The sequence below is a fragment of the Mesoplodon densirostris genome, chromosome 8, assembly GCF_025265405.1.
Source record: "Mesoplodon densirostris isolate mMesDen1 chromosome 8, mMesDen1 primary haplotype, whole genome shotgun sequence".
NCBI lineage: Eukaryota > Metazoa > Chordata > Mammalia > Artiodactyla > Ziphiidae > Mesoplodon > Mesoplodon densirostris.
The window spans coordinates 65327240-65341823 of NC_082668.1; the positions used below are offsets into that span (position 1 = coordinate 65327240).

Below are 14584 nucleotides of genomic sequence, written 5' to 3' on the forward strand. Positions count from 1 at the left end.
AAATTTAGGTACCTCCAAGAATAGGCAAAATGCAAAGTTTCCTTGATTACAGTTACTTAGATATATAAAACAATAGAAATACAATTTAAAATTAAAAACAGTGAAAGTTATCTACTACATTTGTAGATCACTTGGACACTATATTCCTTTAAACTTATTCATTCATTTAAGAGAGCAAAAAAAATCTCAGATCTTAAATAGCATGATATCTTAATCTGTCGATCTGTTATTGATTACTTATTTTGGGGAAGGGGTGTCTATCACCTTGTCAGGAGTACCTTTCTTTCCCAGAGTTGATTATAAAAGGAAATATGAAACAGTATATAAAGAACAAAAATCACTATATTGCTATATTAGCAATGTAAAGGAGGAATCCATTATAATTTTTTATGTTAGGATATGTTTTGCCTTTTTGTCACAGGAAATCATTAATGTCAATTACCTGTTCCCAAAAGAATGCAGTTATTCACCTCCATCATCTGAGATTATTTTAAAATGTTTCTCCTTTATCATCATGATTTAAAAACACAACTTCATGTATTTGCTTTTGTGATAAAGTTTGCTAAACTGACCAGTTCTGTGTCTACTGTTTGCTTGAAAGAATATCTTCATTTAAGTGGGACTTAAAAATGTTAACTTCAAAATACTGAAGTTCAGAATCAGGTCTCCTCCAGTTTAGACTGTGTGTGGGTTTAGGCTGAAATAACACACGGCAACCAAGAAAAATGAAGAACAACTAAAAATGGATTACATATAATAGAACATGGCATTTAATCCCATGGATTATAAGGAAAATTATCTGGAGTTTTAATTTTATAGTAATGTTCAAAAAAATAAAAAAGAATGAAAAGCACCTTAAATATGTACGCCAACATTTGTGTACTGTCTTTTAATTCTAACGACTACTTCAAATCTCATCCTCTCGACTCGGCTCAGTAATAGAACTAAATTTGTTTGAAAAAAATCAGGAATCACTATGATGATTACATTCCTCAATTGAAAAAAGAAAGCAAAGTTCAATCAGATCTTTCTCAAATGTTTGCTCCCCTCCCATGCCTTTATGTGCTGCTTGCTCTTCCAAAGTCTGGTTTTCAGAAGCCCCAAATAACTTCTAACACAGACTGCAGCCTCCATGGTAATCTACATGGCTTTATTAGCTCTCATACTTTCTTGGGTCACAAACACACAATATCTGATGAGACGTTGATCATCTTCCTTCTCATTTCTCTTTTCAGCCTCTCTAACTTTCCTGTCAGGAGCCTGAAAAAATATGCACAGTTACCATTGTGGAGGGGAGACAAAGTTTAACTTCTGGGTTGGCAATCGGAGAATAATTCATGAGCAGATTTCTAGCAAATGATATGATTTGCTAAATTTTGGTCTTTGATTTATATTTATGTACTCCTGCTACTGCTTAGGTTTTGCCAACCTCAATTAGATCATGAATGAGATCATTTTAATTCAGCCCCCAAACTGTGACCTGACCATGGTCTGAAAGTGTTCAAAAAGTAATTTTAAGCCTCCCTTTGATTTGAGAAGGAATACTGCATGCTTGGTCATTCAGACAAAAAACATAAAACTTAATTATTGAATGATTTGGCAAAAGACCTTCCTGCCAAACAACAGTCAATGCCAGCTACTGTGATGCTGGCGATGCCCGGCCCCTGAGCGCACAGCCCCCTGTATACAGCACTTGTTCATTGTGTCTCAGGGCAAGATGCTTTCCAATAGGATTCACGGATCTGGGAGACTGGGTGCAATGCGAAGGGGGTACCATATTTATAACTCCAGTTAAAAAATGCTGTCTCACCTAGAAGGGAAGTAGATCTGCGCTGTCGAATCACCAGGAGGCTGTGACAAAGGGAGCTTGCAGCCTGACACACGGTGTAACAACATAGCAAACACCTTTAATTCTGTCATGTCTCATACCCTTTACTTTCTCACACATTCGTGGCTGCTCGAACATTGACACCTCCACTCTTTTTCGAAACTAAATAAGGCAATCTTATTTAAGCCCAAATGCAACACCTGAAAAGTTATTCTTATGCCCAGCAAAAAATAACCATTAACTCCTTCCTCTTGGAAATGTCTCTCTGCTTGCTCTGAAAAGTCTCAAGTTGGTAACAGCCTTCCTGGGGCCCTGAATCTTGAGGTTCACATGACCTCCCAAGCTCCTAAAGACAGGCAACACTTCCCCCTTGAAAAGATGCGAGGGTTGCGTTAATGTCACTGTCCGAGCTGGTCTCTTACACCTTTTCCAGCTGAAACCCCTTTCTTCATCACAAACTTCTGGTGTCTTTTATAGTGAGGAGAGAGGCCCCAGCTGCTTCATTCCCTCTAGCTACCGTAGTCTAATATCTTAAAAGCTGGAAATGAAAATAACTTTTCTAAAGTATTTCCTGGAATTTTTAATGTGTTGCCTTGATTCCTTTCTTTTTTTCTTTTCCCTTGCCAATTATAAACCACCATTTGGAGGGCTTATGAGCAATGTAAGTCCACCTCATCTAATTAAACCACATTGTCTTAAAAGCTTGAACAGTTTTCATGTCTACAAGACTTGCCTGAATAACAAACTGCTAGAGCCAGAATTCTGAGTGTCTTTGGAAAGCCAGGATTTTATCTGCTGAGCGCAAAAGGCCAGGCACTCAAAGAGTTAAAGAGTGTTCCTGCATTGCTGGGTAGGTTCATATCACAGCTGCCTGGTAAAGCATTATCCCGGTACCTCACTTAACAAAAGCCTCCTTTTGCAAACAGACTCCCACTTTTCCCCCAAGTGTCCAAAGGTGTTTACTGAAGTAAATCTGCCTAAATCCTTCATTGCTTGGGTCATGGGGGTGGATAGGAGGGGTGGAAGGTGTAGGGATAATCTCTTTTTGTAAATTCTGTAAATCTTCTGGGAAAAAGAAAAAAAAAACCAGGAATCTGTATCACATGCTCGTGTACAACTTCTAATATCTCTGCTAGTTTTGCTCTTATAAGTGAAATCTGTCACAATGACTATCGCAAAAGCCCCCCCTCCCCACTTTCCAATTATTCACTCTGCTGTTTGAAGCGACCGCACTTCCAAAGTTGCGTGTGTGTGCGTGTGTGCCCACATTATATGCTTAACCTAATTGTTGAAGAAAAAACTGTTGGTATCTTAAAAGTGGTTTCAGAAAGGAAAAAAAAAAAACAGACAAGACAGTTTAGGAGCAAGATAATGTAGCTGAAAAGTTGTCACGAGAGGTTTCTGCTCTTGCTGTGGTCTCATTCAAATACCATTAACTGCATGTTACTTTTGCATGTTGAAAATGGAGGCAAATAGCAGAGTAAAACCTGACAGGTTCGCCTGCAAGGGTTTAAACAGTTCCCAGTAAGAAGGAGCCCTTTAGGCATAAACTTTCTCTCTCAAGAGAACGTGAATACCACCAACCCCTCCCTACAAATCTTGAAGCATCCAGTTTGAGATACAAAAAGGCTGTCATCTCACAAATGTTAAACATACTAAAAAAATCTGAAAAAAAAGTATGAAGAAGGTGTGAAAAACGTGGCACTTTACAGCCCTCAAAGCTTTTTAAAATAGACCAACTTTTCCCCCTAAAATTCTTTTCAGAGATTTTTTTTTTTTCCTTTTTGGCTCATTTGAGAGTTTCTTTCTTGGCTTTTTTCCCCTTTCATTTGAAAATATGAATTATCATAAAAAGTCAGGGGGAAAAATGGGAAAGTCTTTTCCAGTTTTCCTGAAGATGTATCAGTGCGTTCAGGCTGGGTGTAAGCAACTTCTCCCTTTTTCTCTGGGCCAGACACCCATCATTGAAAGCAGACCAGGGCCTCTGGAGACGCTCCCCCCTTCTCCCCTCCTGAGCTCTCCAGCTCCCCCTCCACCCCCAGGGCCCGCGCCCGCCCTGGCCTGAAGGTAAACAATAAGAGCCAAATACTAGGCAGCACTCCAGAGTGGGAAGTCCACACACCTGACCCAAGTCTAACAGGCTTCTGGGGGAGAATCTGATCCTTCTCTGACACTTTTTACCTCAAGTGTTGAGCGGGTGGCCATGAATAGTACAGACATGCCATCTTGTAACACTATATGCCTGTCAGGAGGGACAGGGCCTGGTTAAGCATCAACTATATAAGGCTGGTAACTAGGGAAAGCCCAACAAACAGCCACAAACACCTCACTTATTTTACTCAGCTACTACCCTCTCTTTCTCTCTCTCTCTCTCTCTCTCTCTCTCTCTCTCTCTCTCTCTCTTTCTTTTCATCTTGGCTTTCTGTGGCAGAATGCAAATGGAGCCTGCCGGCGGTGAAAGGGCTGAATTGTGATTAAGAAGAAGAAGAGCTCCTTTCTTTGTTCTCCCCTCAGGGGATGTTTACTGGGAGAGACACAGCGGATCAGATATGAAAGGCATTCAGGTCAGCATTGATGTGAGCGAAAGTGAAATCATACCTAAGGCATTCAAAAGACCGCCGTGTCAGGGGTTCAGCTAACGGTGCAGCTACTGTGTGTGTCTTCCCGGAGAGGCAAAAATCTTTTCACAGACTGGCGATTTTTTTTTCCTCCCCAATTTCCTTCAAAATTATAAAAGTCCTCCGCCCCCACCCCGTGTTTACCTCCCACCAGATGCCACAAGAGTTAGTATTTTCTCTCCTTATGGACCACACGCGAAATCAGACCAACTTCTAATAGCTGTATTACCTAAATGAACCAGCCAGGCACCATCTGAACTGTGAAATCTTTTTTTTTTTTTAAGCAGGTGTATTCCTGCGTGCTACATACATGCATAATATGTAGGGGAGAACTGCGTGAAGAGAAAAGCCAAAACACACACGCGTGGATGGTTTTTCCTCTCACCTCCCTCAGAGGAAACATAAGACACACACACACACACACACACACACACAGTATAAAAACAGTACAGAACACCTTAAAACGAAATTCTTTATTTACTTTGTAACTAGGAGTTACACTTTTCCTGAGAGCTCTCACTCTGACACGACTGTCACCCAAGATGAAAGTATTCGGCACGCAGCTATTAAGGCAAAGACTTCCACAGAGTCTACTGATTATTAGTGCTTGCCTTTTAGAAAAGGCTTGATGAAGAAATACTTGGATCTTACTTTTTAAAAGTTTACACTCCCCACAGCCCAAATAGTCATTCAATAGATTTTTTCCAACTGGTAAGCTGATGTTGTTGGCATAAACAGAGCTATGTAAATGTATACAAATTCACAAATCACAGCAAACATACAAGGAAGAGGTGCCTAGATGTTTCAAGGCTTAAAAATGAAAAGGAAAATCACATTTCATCTTCTGATTGCTAAAGAAAGAAAAGAAATAGGGAGGGGAAATAGGACTATATTTATTGGTTTTAAATCATCCTTCCCTCTGCTCTGAATTATTTTTCTCAACCTTCACATCTTGCCTAAAAAGCATATTTGGGCTTATGTTAACATCTGCTTTTGTGGTGACATTTAATTCTGTATATTTTCAACTAGTGTTTCTGCATCACAGATTTTCCCCCTTTATCTCTTTGCTCTAAAAAGACAACCAAAGAGCAATCAAAAAGGTGTCTGACTTGGCCATTCAGACAATTGCCCCCTTGTGGGAATGCGGGAATGAATGGTACAGTGGACACCCCAGCACCATTGACGTTATAAACATGTAAATGAAACACATTAGGGCAGACAATCAATTGTCTGTGAGCATTGCAAACCTGCACTCCCTCTCTCTGTGACAGGCACAAAATAGTGTCTACCTTGGGAAGCCACGGTGCTGGAGAGGAAAAGGACAAAGAGTTCTCTTTCACACGGAAGAAAATGCACCTTTAAAAGCCTTGGAAGAATGCAGATGACAAAAACTGTTGTAAGGAAGAGAATCTCCCACATCTTGGAATAAACGCGGCACTGCTTAGAGAGCTAGCAACACCCTCCCTTCCTACCTTCAGGGTAGACACACATTTTTCCCAGGAAAGATTCTTAATACGGCATTAGGGTCTTTGATAACCTCTTGGAATTTTCTTTACTTTGAGTAAATTAAGCAAGCAAGAGAGGAAGCACCTGAAACATATGACATAGCAGTTTACTGGGGAACATTAACCTTGGCTTTATTCGTATTTGGAAATAAATGCTTGAAGATGTGAATTTATCTTTATGTGGCAACAGAGAAATAATGTAAAGTTTAAAATCCTTAGCCCACCCTTACCCCGGGTGGAGAATCACTCTTTGGATGCCAGCAGGCTGCTGGCTCTGTTACGAAGGAAGGCATGTTTCTACCCCAATTGCCTGAATTTTTACAAACCAAAATAAAACAAATAGATCAGTTTGGATACATAGCCCCCAGCCTAGTGTGCGTGCAGCATGACAAAACTTGCAGATGCTCTTCACAGAGAGAAAAGGATGGAGACCGATATCTTTGGAGCGCCCTCAGAGCTGGTACCTGCCACATAAACTGCCTCTGAGTGCTTTGAAAGTCAGCAAAACAGCCTCCTTATAACCTCATCAACTTTATAAGAAAGCTACTTGCAAAAGATTTCCACACTCGCAAGGAACACCAAGTCTGGACCGACTGCAATCCGAAGGAAACTTCCCTGCCTCAGAGTGAACTGAGGGGCTCTGACTCACGGCTGCCCCATGCCAACTTCACCTCTCAGAAAGGAGAGACAGGAGCCACATCCTGAAGAAGGGGCTGCTTGCATTTCTTTTCCTTTTCCTTTAATCATCTCTGAAAAGGGAACAACTTTTCAGTCCTCCACTGCCTCTAAGCATCACCACCAGCGCTTCCACTCCCTTTCAGGAAGTGGTTAAGGGAGTGAGGGCTTATCTTAAACAGGGATAATCATTTCTGCTCATCTGATTGTTTCTCCTCTAGGATCTAAAGCCCTGAAAACATCCAACTTTATCCCTTTTCTTTCCCACTGAAAATCAGAGACCAAAGGCGTTGGTAAAAACCTCCCCCACTCTACCATACAATGCCTAACCCTTTAGCTGAAATTTTGAAGAAAAATCAAATTTAACTTTTCTTTCTTTCTGCCATTTCCTCTTCCCCACCACTCCTAATTCAGTGTTCATTTAAAAGACAACTTCATTCCCTTTTCTGAAACAAGCAGTTTCCGGGTTTGATTTTTGTGAAAACGTGCAATGTGTCTGTGTGAGTTTTTTTCAGAGGCTGATGCTGGGAGGTGATGGACTGGGGAGGAAGGCCCATCTTCCCAGGCTCCACAGGAGGCAGGAGGGTAGCCGGAGCATCCCCAGGAGCCCAAGCCCGAATCAGGGGCTAAAGCAACAAACTTTGCAAGTTACAACCGGGCCGCCCCAGTGGCAGGCAGCCGCCGGGCATCTCCCGCTCCTAAGTGCTCATTTCTGCCTCGAAGGCTGTGTGGAGATAGTGGGGTATAATCAGGGGAGTGAAAAGGGGGGCTGGGTTTTCCCCCTCCTCTCCAGCTTCAGTGAAAGTATTACAAAGTGAGTCAGGCGACTGAAGATCATCTGACTGAACTTTCTTGAAACCGACACACATTCTTGTCTTCGGGCAACTTGCTTTTTGCCTCCTTCCCCCTCACCCCTCTCCCCCTTGCCTCCTGCACATCTTATTTTCTGGGAAGAGATTTCATCCTTTCCATGTGGGGGAAAGGAGACTGTCCGCTATGGATTAACTTGGCGCTGGCACTGTCTTTGCCAGGCATCTTGCTAGCCTGAGAATCTTGAAGGCTGGATTTTAGATTCTTGTTTCTCTCTTTGTATATTTGTTTTCCTTGAACTGCTTCCTTCTCCTTTGCTTTTTAATAATTGCATACAGCATCGTCTTCTAACCCACGTTCTTGACCAGCCTTTCAAACACACACATACTGCTTTACACGTTTTATCTCCTTGTCGCCTTAGTCTATATATACACTGTTGACTTCATTAAAATTATATAAAGTGCCATTCTAGTTTCCTGGATGACCATCTCTCTCTCTCTTTTTTCCCCACGCAGCTTCTACTTCTATGATTAGTAGTACCATTATTCCTTTCCAGGAATTTCTATATGATTTTGATAAGTATCATTATATTTAGTGTTATCAGCAAAGACACAAGCTCAAAAGTGACATCTTTTCCATGAATCCAGGAAAGAAGAAAAATCCACTCAGTTCAGATAAATCCTAGCAATTCCCAAAGGGAAAGGCACTGGATACGTGCTTGATGAGAAAGAAAATGAAAAAAGAGGGGAAAAAACTCTTCTACCTGCTTCTCAAAACCAGGACATTGCTCAGTCAGATTAATCCCAAAACAAAACACTGACAAGTAACCAATACACAGCATGTTTTCCCACAGACTATTGGGAAATAATTATTGCTGTTAAATGTGCAGGGTCTGGGCTAAGTGCCTTTAAAATGTGCAATTCAACTTTCCACTTCGGAGTGCTGAGGCTTCTCCCAAGTTAGTGGCTGGGCGGAGGGGAAATGGTGTCCATTTCTGAGCACCAAGCAGTGTCCACGGCTGAGCACCTCCCTGGCACTCTGTTCCACCTGCGAAGCCCCCAGCAGGCTTCCCCCTCTGCCAGCCCCCGCCCCAGGGCTCCCAGGAAGCCTGGAGCATTCTGTTTTTCCAGACCTGGGCTCTGGCCCGACTTCACTGCAGAGGCCAGGCTGGTCAACAGTGGCAAAATCCCGAAGGGGGCTGGAGGAGGCAGACAAGAAGAAACAAACATTCTAAATAGTCTCTCCTGCAAAAGAACACTTCTGGGAACCTTGCTTTAAGTCTTATTTTCCTTTCTCTCAAAAAATGACTGTTTAACATAAGAAAAAGAAAAAAAGCCTCCTTGACACCAAGCTTTTGTTATCCAGTTGATCAGCAATGTGCTTTAGATACTTGTAAGGGGGGGAAAAAGCCCCACAATAGACATTGATTTTAGAAAATCAATAACCAGCATTTAATAAAAGGAACAGAGGAAACACAAGAGAGAGGGGGGCACTAGGTGTAATTTTAGTGTCTACTAAATTACCCAGAGATGGGGAAGGGGAGGTCTCCAGTGTAAGGACCACCTTAAATAATGCCAGACACTAGAGTGAAGAAAAATTAAATTAAGAGAGAGAGGGAGGGAGAGAGAGAGAGAGAGAGAGAGAGAGAGAGAGAGAGAGAGAGAGAAAGAGACTTAAAAAGAGGCAGCCTGAACTGGATCTTGGGGAAGCAGCTCGGAATATATTATTGTACTTGTTTTTTTGTAATACTAAGCCAAGCAAATAGATCAAAGGCAGCACAAAGGGAAAAGGCAGGATAACATAACGAACACTTTCTGACTAAAATTCCTCTATCACTCCCCCATATGGCTCGACACCTCTACCACAACAAGCAAAAGACACACACACGCGCACACGTACACGCGCGCGCACACACACACACACGAAACCTAGAGAGAGACAGAGAGAAGCATCATTTGTCTCTAATCAAAATTCCCTCGTCTTTGTGTTTTCTCCTTCCAGCGCCCCTCACTGCGCCCCCAGCAGCCCCCTCCCGGGCCGCGCAGCTCAGGGGCAGGCCGGGGGCGCACACAACTGTCTTCCCTAGAGGAAAGTTGCTCCAAGGGAGCCCCGGTGGTCCCCGCGAGGCGCGGGCTGGGCTTGCGGGAGGCCGGAGGCCGGGCCGGCGCCGCGTCCCCGCGTCCAGTTCGGGAGCGTCAACGCGGCCCCGCGCCGGGTGATCAGGCTGAGAGCGAGGGGAGCGAGAAGTTTCCTTTCCCAGTCTGAGCTGGCGCTAGTTCTCTTGTTTGTTTTGGGGGGTTGGTTTAAAAAAAAAAAAAAAAACTCAGTATCCTCCGTCAGCTATCCCCGGCACCCTCTCCGGTCCCCAGCTCTCTCCCCTCCCCCAGGCGCCTTCTGCGCTCTTGCCAATCACTTTTCTCTTTTATTCCCACGATTTTGTTTGGGGGTATTACCTAGGGGGTATCTCTCTCTCTGTGTGTGTCTGTCTCCCTCTCTCACTCTGTTCCTTTTCTGACTCTTTCTAAGGTGGACCTACTAAACTGTCACGCCTTTGATCTCCCATCTCTGCTCTGCGTGTCTCCCTCGCACCCCGCACCTCCTTCCTCCTTCTTGACTCAGCCTGGATAACGGACTCCTGACCATGTCGAAACTGCCCAGAAAAGTCTCCCTGCGCTCTGCGACTCCGCCAGCCCCCGGCGCGGGGCCAGCGCCCGCTGGAGAGGAACCACCCGCCCCTGAGCCCGCGTGGACCTCGCCGGACCCCGCGCGGGGCCGGCCGAGTCCCTCCCACCCCGGGGTCCCGGCGCGCCCGGCCGGGCCCCGCTGCCCGCGGACCGTTACTTGGCGTACCGAGAGGCGGCCGGGCGACTCCGGCAAAGAAACTTTAAGCCTTGCCAGAGGCACAGCCCCGGGCCCCCTCTCCCGCTCTCGCAGTCCCTCTGCCACCCCCGCCCCGCCCCCGCCCCGGGGATCCCGCGCGACCAGTCGCCCGGGCCCCCGCCCTGCCCTCGCCGGACGCTCACGCAGCCCGGCCGGAGAGCCGGCGGGCCGGGCGCTGGTGGAGCTGGAGGCGGAGGCGGAGGGAGGGCGGGCGGGCGGGGGCGCAGAGGGCGGCGAGGGTGGGGGCGCTGGGCCCCGGCCGGACCCCAGCGCTCGCAGCCCCCCGGCGCTCACTTTGCCCGGCACTTCCCCAACTCCCCCCCCCCCCCCGCCCCGTCCAGTCGCCGCGCGCGCCGAGCTCCGGCGCCGGCCGCGGAGAGAGGCTCGCCCGCGAGCCCTGGGCGCCCGCCGCCGCCGCCGCCTCGGTTGCTTTTCCCTTTCCCCCTCCTTCTCCCCGGGTCTGGAGCCGCGGAGCGGCCCGGAAAAGTTTGGTTCGGGCCGCTTCTTACCGTTTTTCCTCCTGGGATTGGCTTGTTTGCGCCTCTTGCACCGGGGGCCATCCGCCATGATCGGCTGCTTCATTGATAAGAGCGGATCAGATGGCAGTTCGCATGGACTCGGCGCCCTGCTTCGGCAGCACGCAGGCTCGATCTAGCAACCAAACACAGCGACAATGTGGGCATCGCCCGCGCCCATTGAGACGCGCGCGGGCCGCCCAGGGGAGCCGGGCCAGGGCCCCGGCGAGCACCCATCCGCGGCCCCCCCCCAACGCCAAAGCGAAACTCCGGCGGCCCCCCTCCCCGCCTCCCACCCCCAGCCTTGGCCCCGAGGCGCTTTGTGTTTGTTACTGTTTGGTGTGTTGCACCCGCGAGGGGATCAGAGAGACAAGAATTACATCTTCAAAATGAGTCATAACTCCTGACCGTATGAGGGAATGCACACGGCGGTACAGTAAGGCTGCTTGGCTCAGGGCTAGGCGGACCTTTTCCTCCGAAAAGTCCTCAGCCCGGCTCGGGAACTTGGGGTGAGGCGAGGCTCTCTGTAGCTCTCATCTTGTCTCCCCCCGCCACTCACCCCCCCCTCCCCATTCCCCCGAGGAAGCAAACAAACAAACAAACAAACAACGCGAAACAACTCCCGGATGAAGCACACTCGGTCAAATTGATAATAGTAATTATAGGAAGCCCACTCGCCCCGCGTCCCCTCCCCTCCCCTGTCGGAGTTGATCGAGGCACTGTCTCTTCCTCCCCCTCACACCCCCGCCCCCAAATTAGGATTTCCCGTTTCACGCCGCAATAAGAAATATAATTATAAGCCTCTTCGGACACTGTCCCTCCCCCCAGCAACCCCCCCCCGCCGCCGCCGCCGCCACCTTCGCCGCTTTGACAATATTTACTTATTTCCCCCCACCTCACTCACACCCATGCTCCCCCGCCCTAGTTCCCTTAAAGAGTTCCAGGAGAAAATTTTCTCCCCTCAAGAAAGGAAAGAGAAAGTCCAACCGCTACACGGCAATACTTTTAAGCTCGACTAAATGATCGTATCCTTTTCTGGCTTCGAAACTTTTGTACCTAAAAATCGAGAGAGGCGCTGCATTTTTTCAGCTGAAACTGTCAAAACTTGGAGAAGGGGAACCTCGGAGGCAGGCAGGAGAGGAGGAGAATCCTGCAACTCGGTGGAGGTTGGGAAGATGCTGTGCCTCGAGGATTAGTTTAAACAGGGGGCTATAAAAGATGTAACAGATGCAAACTGTAACACAAGGGCCATTAACCCCTTCTCTGCCGAACACACTCAGTCCCCACGCCCCGCACCTATTGTCTCCTGTGCTAGAAGCTTTGCGGAAAACCTGGAAAGTGAGTATCAGTTTCCACACATTTGCTGAGAGGGGTGGGGCTGGGGGGCGGCAGAGAGAAGGGGAAGTGGATGATTTAGAAAGCACCTTGAATTTAACCTAGGCATAGTGGGAGACTTTTAAGTTTGACACATTTTGTTATTTCTTGGCTTTCCTATGGATTTGAAATTGTTGGGGAAAATCCTGAAATAAAGCAGTGGTCACACAAGTGTCTGGGAGGAAGCAGCTGGCCTGTCTGTATTCATGCTGAGACTTACACACGATTGCATATAAATACATGTTTAATAAAGTAAGCTGCTAGTTTTATGAGCATGTGTGTGTGTGAGGGACAGGGCATTTGTGCTGTAAACTTTAACTTTGCCTGTTATTTCTAACTCTGGAGTTAGTAATCTTACCTTCATCATTATAGGGGGAGCAATTAAAATATATAAGAAGGTGGGAGATAAACACATTCATGTTAGCCGGGCTCACCACTGCTCCTGGGAACTCCTGCTCTCTTTCTCGACTTTTCAGTGCCAAAGTGTGGAAAGGGATATTTTCGTGTGTCTATGTCTCCGGTGAAATCCATGTCTATATCATTAATACTTTGCCACTTGAAATACAATTTCAAAAGTTATCCTTCATTTACAACCCTAATATCCTGACGGCAGTTTTCTTCCCAGCTGTAGTGACTCCCCCCCTCCCCACTTTGGTAAACGACTCAAGTTCCATGAGGACTTTCACTTCTTTATTTATCATCACAGAAGTGAGGTGTTACTTCACATACATACACACACAAAGAATGAAATAAAGAAATGAAACTCGCTAAGCAGACAAAAACAGGCAACTTTCTACTTAGATAACAGCCTTCTTCAGTGGGAAAGGTTGGACTGCCATATCTAAGAGAAAGACTTGCTCCCGAATTTGGTAGGTTTGTATCCATCAAGTTTTGTAATTATTAACAGGTATTTGCCAAGTTCTAATTGCTGAATACAATGAATTGGAATTAGACATGAAAATAGAGCAGAATCTCTCCCCTTGAAGAGTTTTTATTCCAACCACATAGTTCTCAATAAAACTTTTCCCAGGCTGGGTAGTAAAAGGCACCTTTGGTTACCTGAATGGGCAGGTACAGGGTAAATTATTTGGGGGAGGAAAAAAGGAGAGAAAAGGAAGGAGAGAGAGAGGGAGTGCAAGAGAAATCGAAGAAGTCACTCTTGGGAAAAGCTTTCCATAAAGGAGCTAAACCCACCTGAAATTCCTACCCACAGACACTCCTCCTCACTTCAGACTCACATCCCCACTTAAAAGGAGAAAACCGTAAAAGGAGGGTGGGGGATGACCATGCCGAAAAGGAATAAAAAGAGAGAAAAGGGGGAAAAAAAAAAACCTACCTGCGAAGTCTTGTTTGTAGTTTTGGCCAGAAATGGTGAGAAGAAAAAGCATGAAGAAGCCGCGAAGTGTGGGGGAGAAAAAGGTGGAAGCGAAGAAACAGCTCCCGGAGCAAACTGTACAAAACCTCGCCAAGAGTGTCGGGAGGCAGGACCGTTATTCCTGCGGAGCAGGTTAGAACTGATCTCTTTCGGCCACTCCAGGAAACACAAACCTGGGGACGGACTGACGTGTTACGCCTCTTCTAATGACATTTTTTTCTTTTTCTTTTCTGTAGGAGAGAGAGAGACCCTGAAACACGCGCCACCTATCTTTGTGGGGAGGGATAATTGAAGCGCCCTGAGCGTGAGCATCATGTGAAAACGTGATCGCCAAGTTTCTCTCTGGGAAAGGATCTGGGATAGATTATACCTTGAAGTCTCCGCAAACGCTTTAGTGGAAGAAATGAAATTCCACCTCCCTCCCTTCCTCTCTCCCTCCCTCTCGCCTCCCTCCCTCCCTTCTCCACGCCCCCCCCCCCCGTCAAGCCTTTGGCATCATTATCCTCATCACTAAATCCTACAGAGTACAGGGCGGAAAACGGTGCACACCATTCACAGAACTGGAGAACTCTAAGGGGCGAAAGTTAAAGGGAAAGATCCCGGTTCCTCAATCCAGATCGCCTCTTCTTATACAGATGTCTCTAATGACCGGATTTGAGATGCACATTAAATTGTGTGGATTTCTCAGCACGGCTTCTGGAACTAAATTTTTTGCCCTTTTTCTTAATTTTTTTTTTTTTTATCTTTTAAGATGCCAGAGCCAGGAAAAAAAAAAAAAAAGGTTCATGTGAACTGCATTTTAGGGCGTGTGTGTTGCGGTGTGTGTGTGTGTGATGAATTTCTGGATTGGATCCCAATACTAAAAAGTGGTTTGGCATTTTTTAAAAGGGTCTCTTAAGTAAATTAACATAGAGCGCTGAGTTGCTGAGTTGACCGATCTCTGAATCTCTCCACATCTCACGGAGACCTCACTACAAAGTGAGGGAGTGGGTGTAGGGAGACAA

General features: G+C 46.2%; 1 protein-coding gene across 4 annotated transcripts in view; it reads right to left on the reverse strand.

Annotated features, from left to right (window-relative positions):
• The window catches only part of ZEB2 (zinc finger E-box binding homeobox 2), a 130073-nt gene extending 116288 nt beyond the window's left edge, over positions 1-13785 (reverse strand). For 2 of the 4 annotated variants that reach the window (XM_060107379.1, XM_060107376.1), the window contains exon 1: positions 10826-11089. In XM_060107379.1, coding sequence (XP_059963362.1) covers positions 10826-10898 — 73 coding nt within the window. In that variant the 5' untranslated portion in view covers positions 10899-11089. Of the gene's footprint in view, positions 1-10825; positions 11090-13541 lie in introns of those variants that run through there. The other 2 variants (XM_060107377.1, XM_060107378.1) reach the window with 2 other exon arrangements.
• Between the last annotated feature and the right edge of the window lie 799 nt (positions 13786-14584).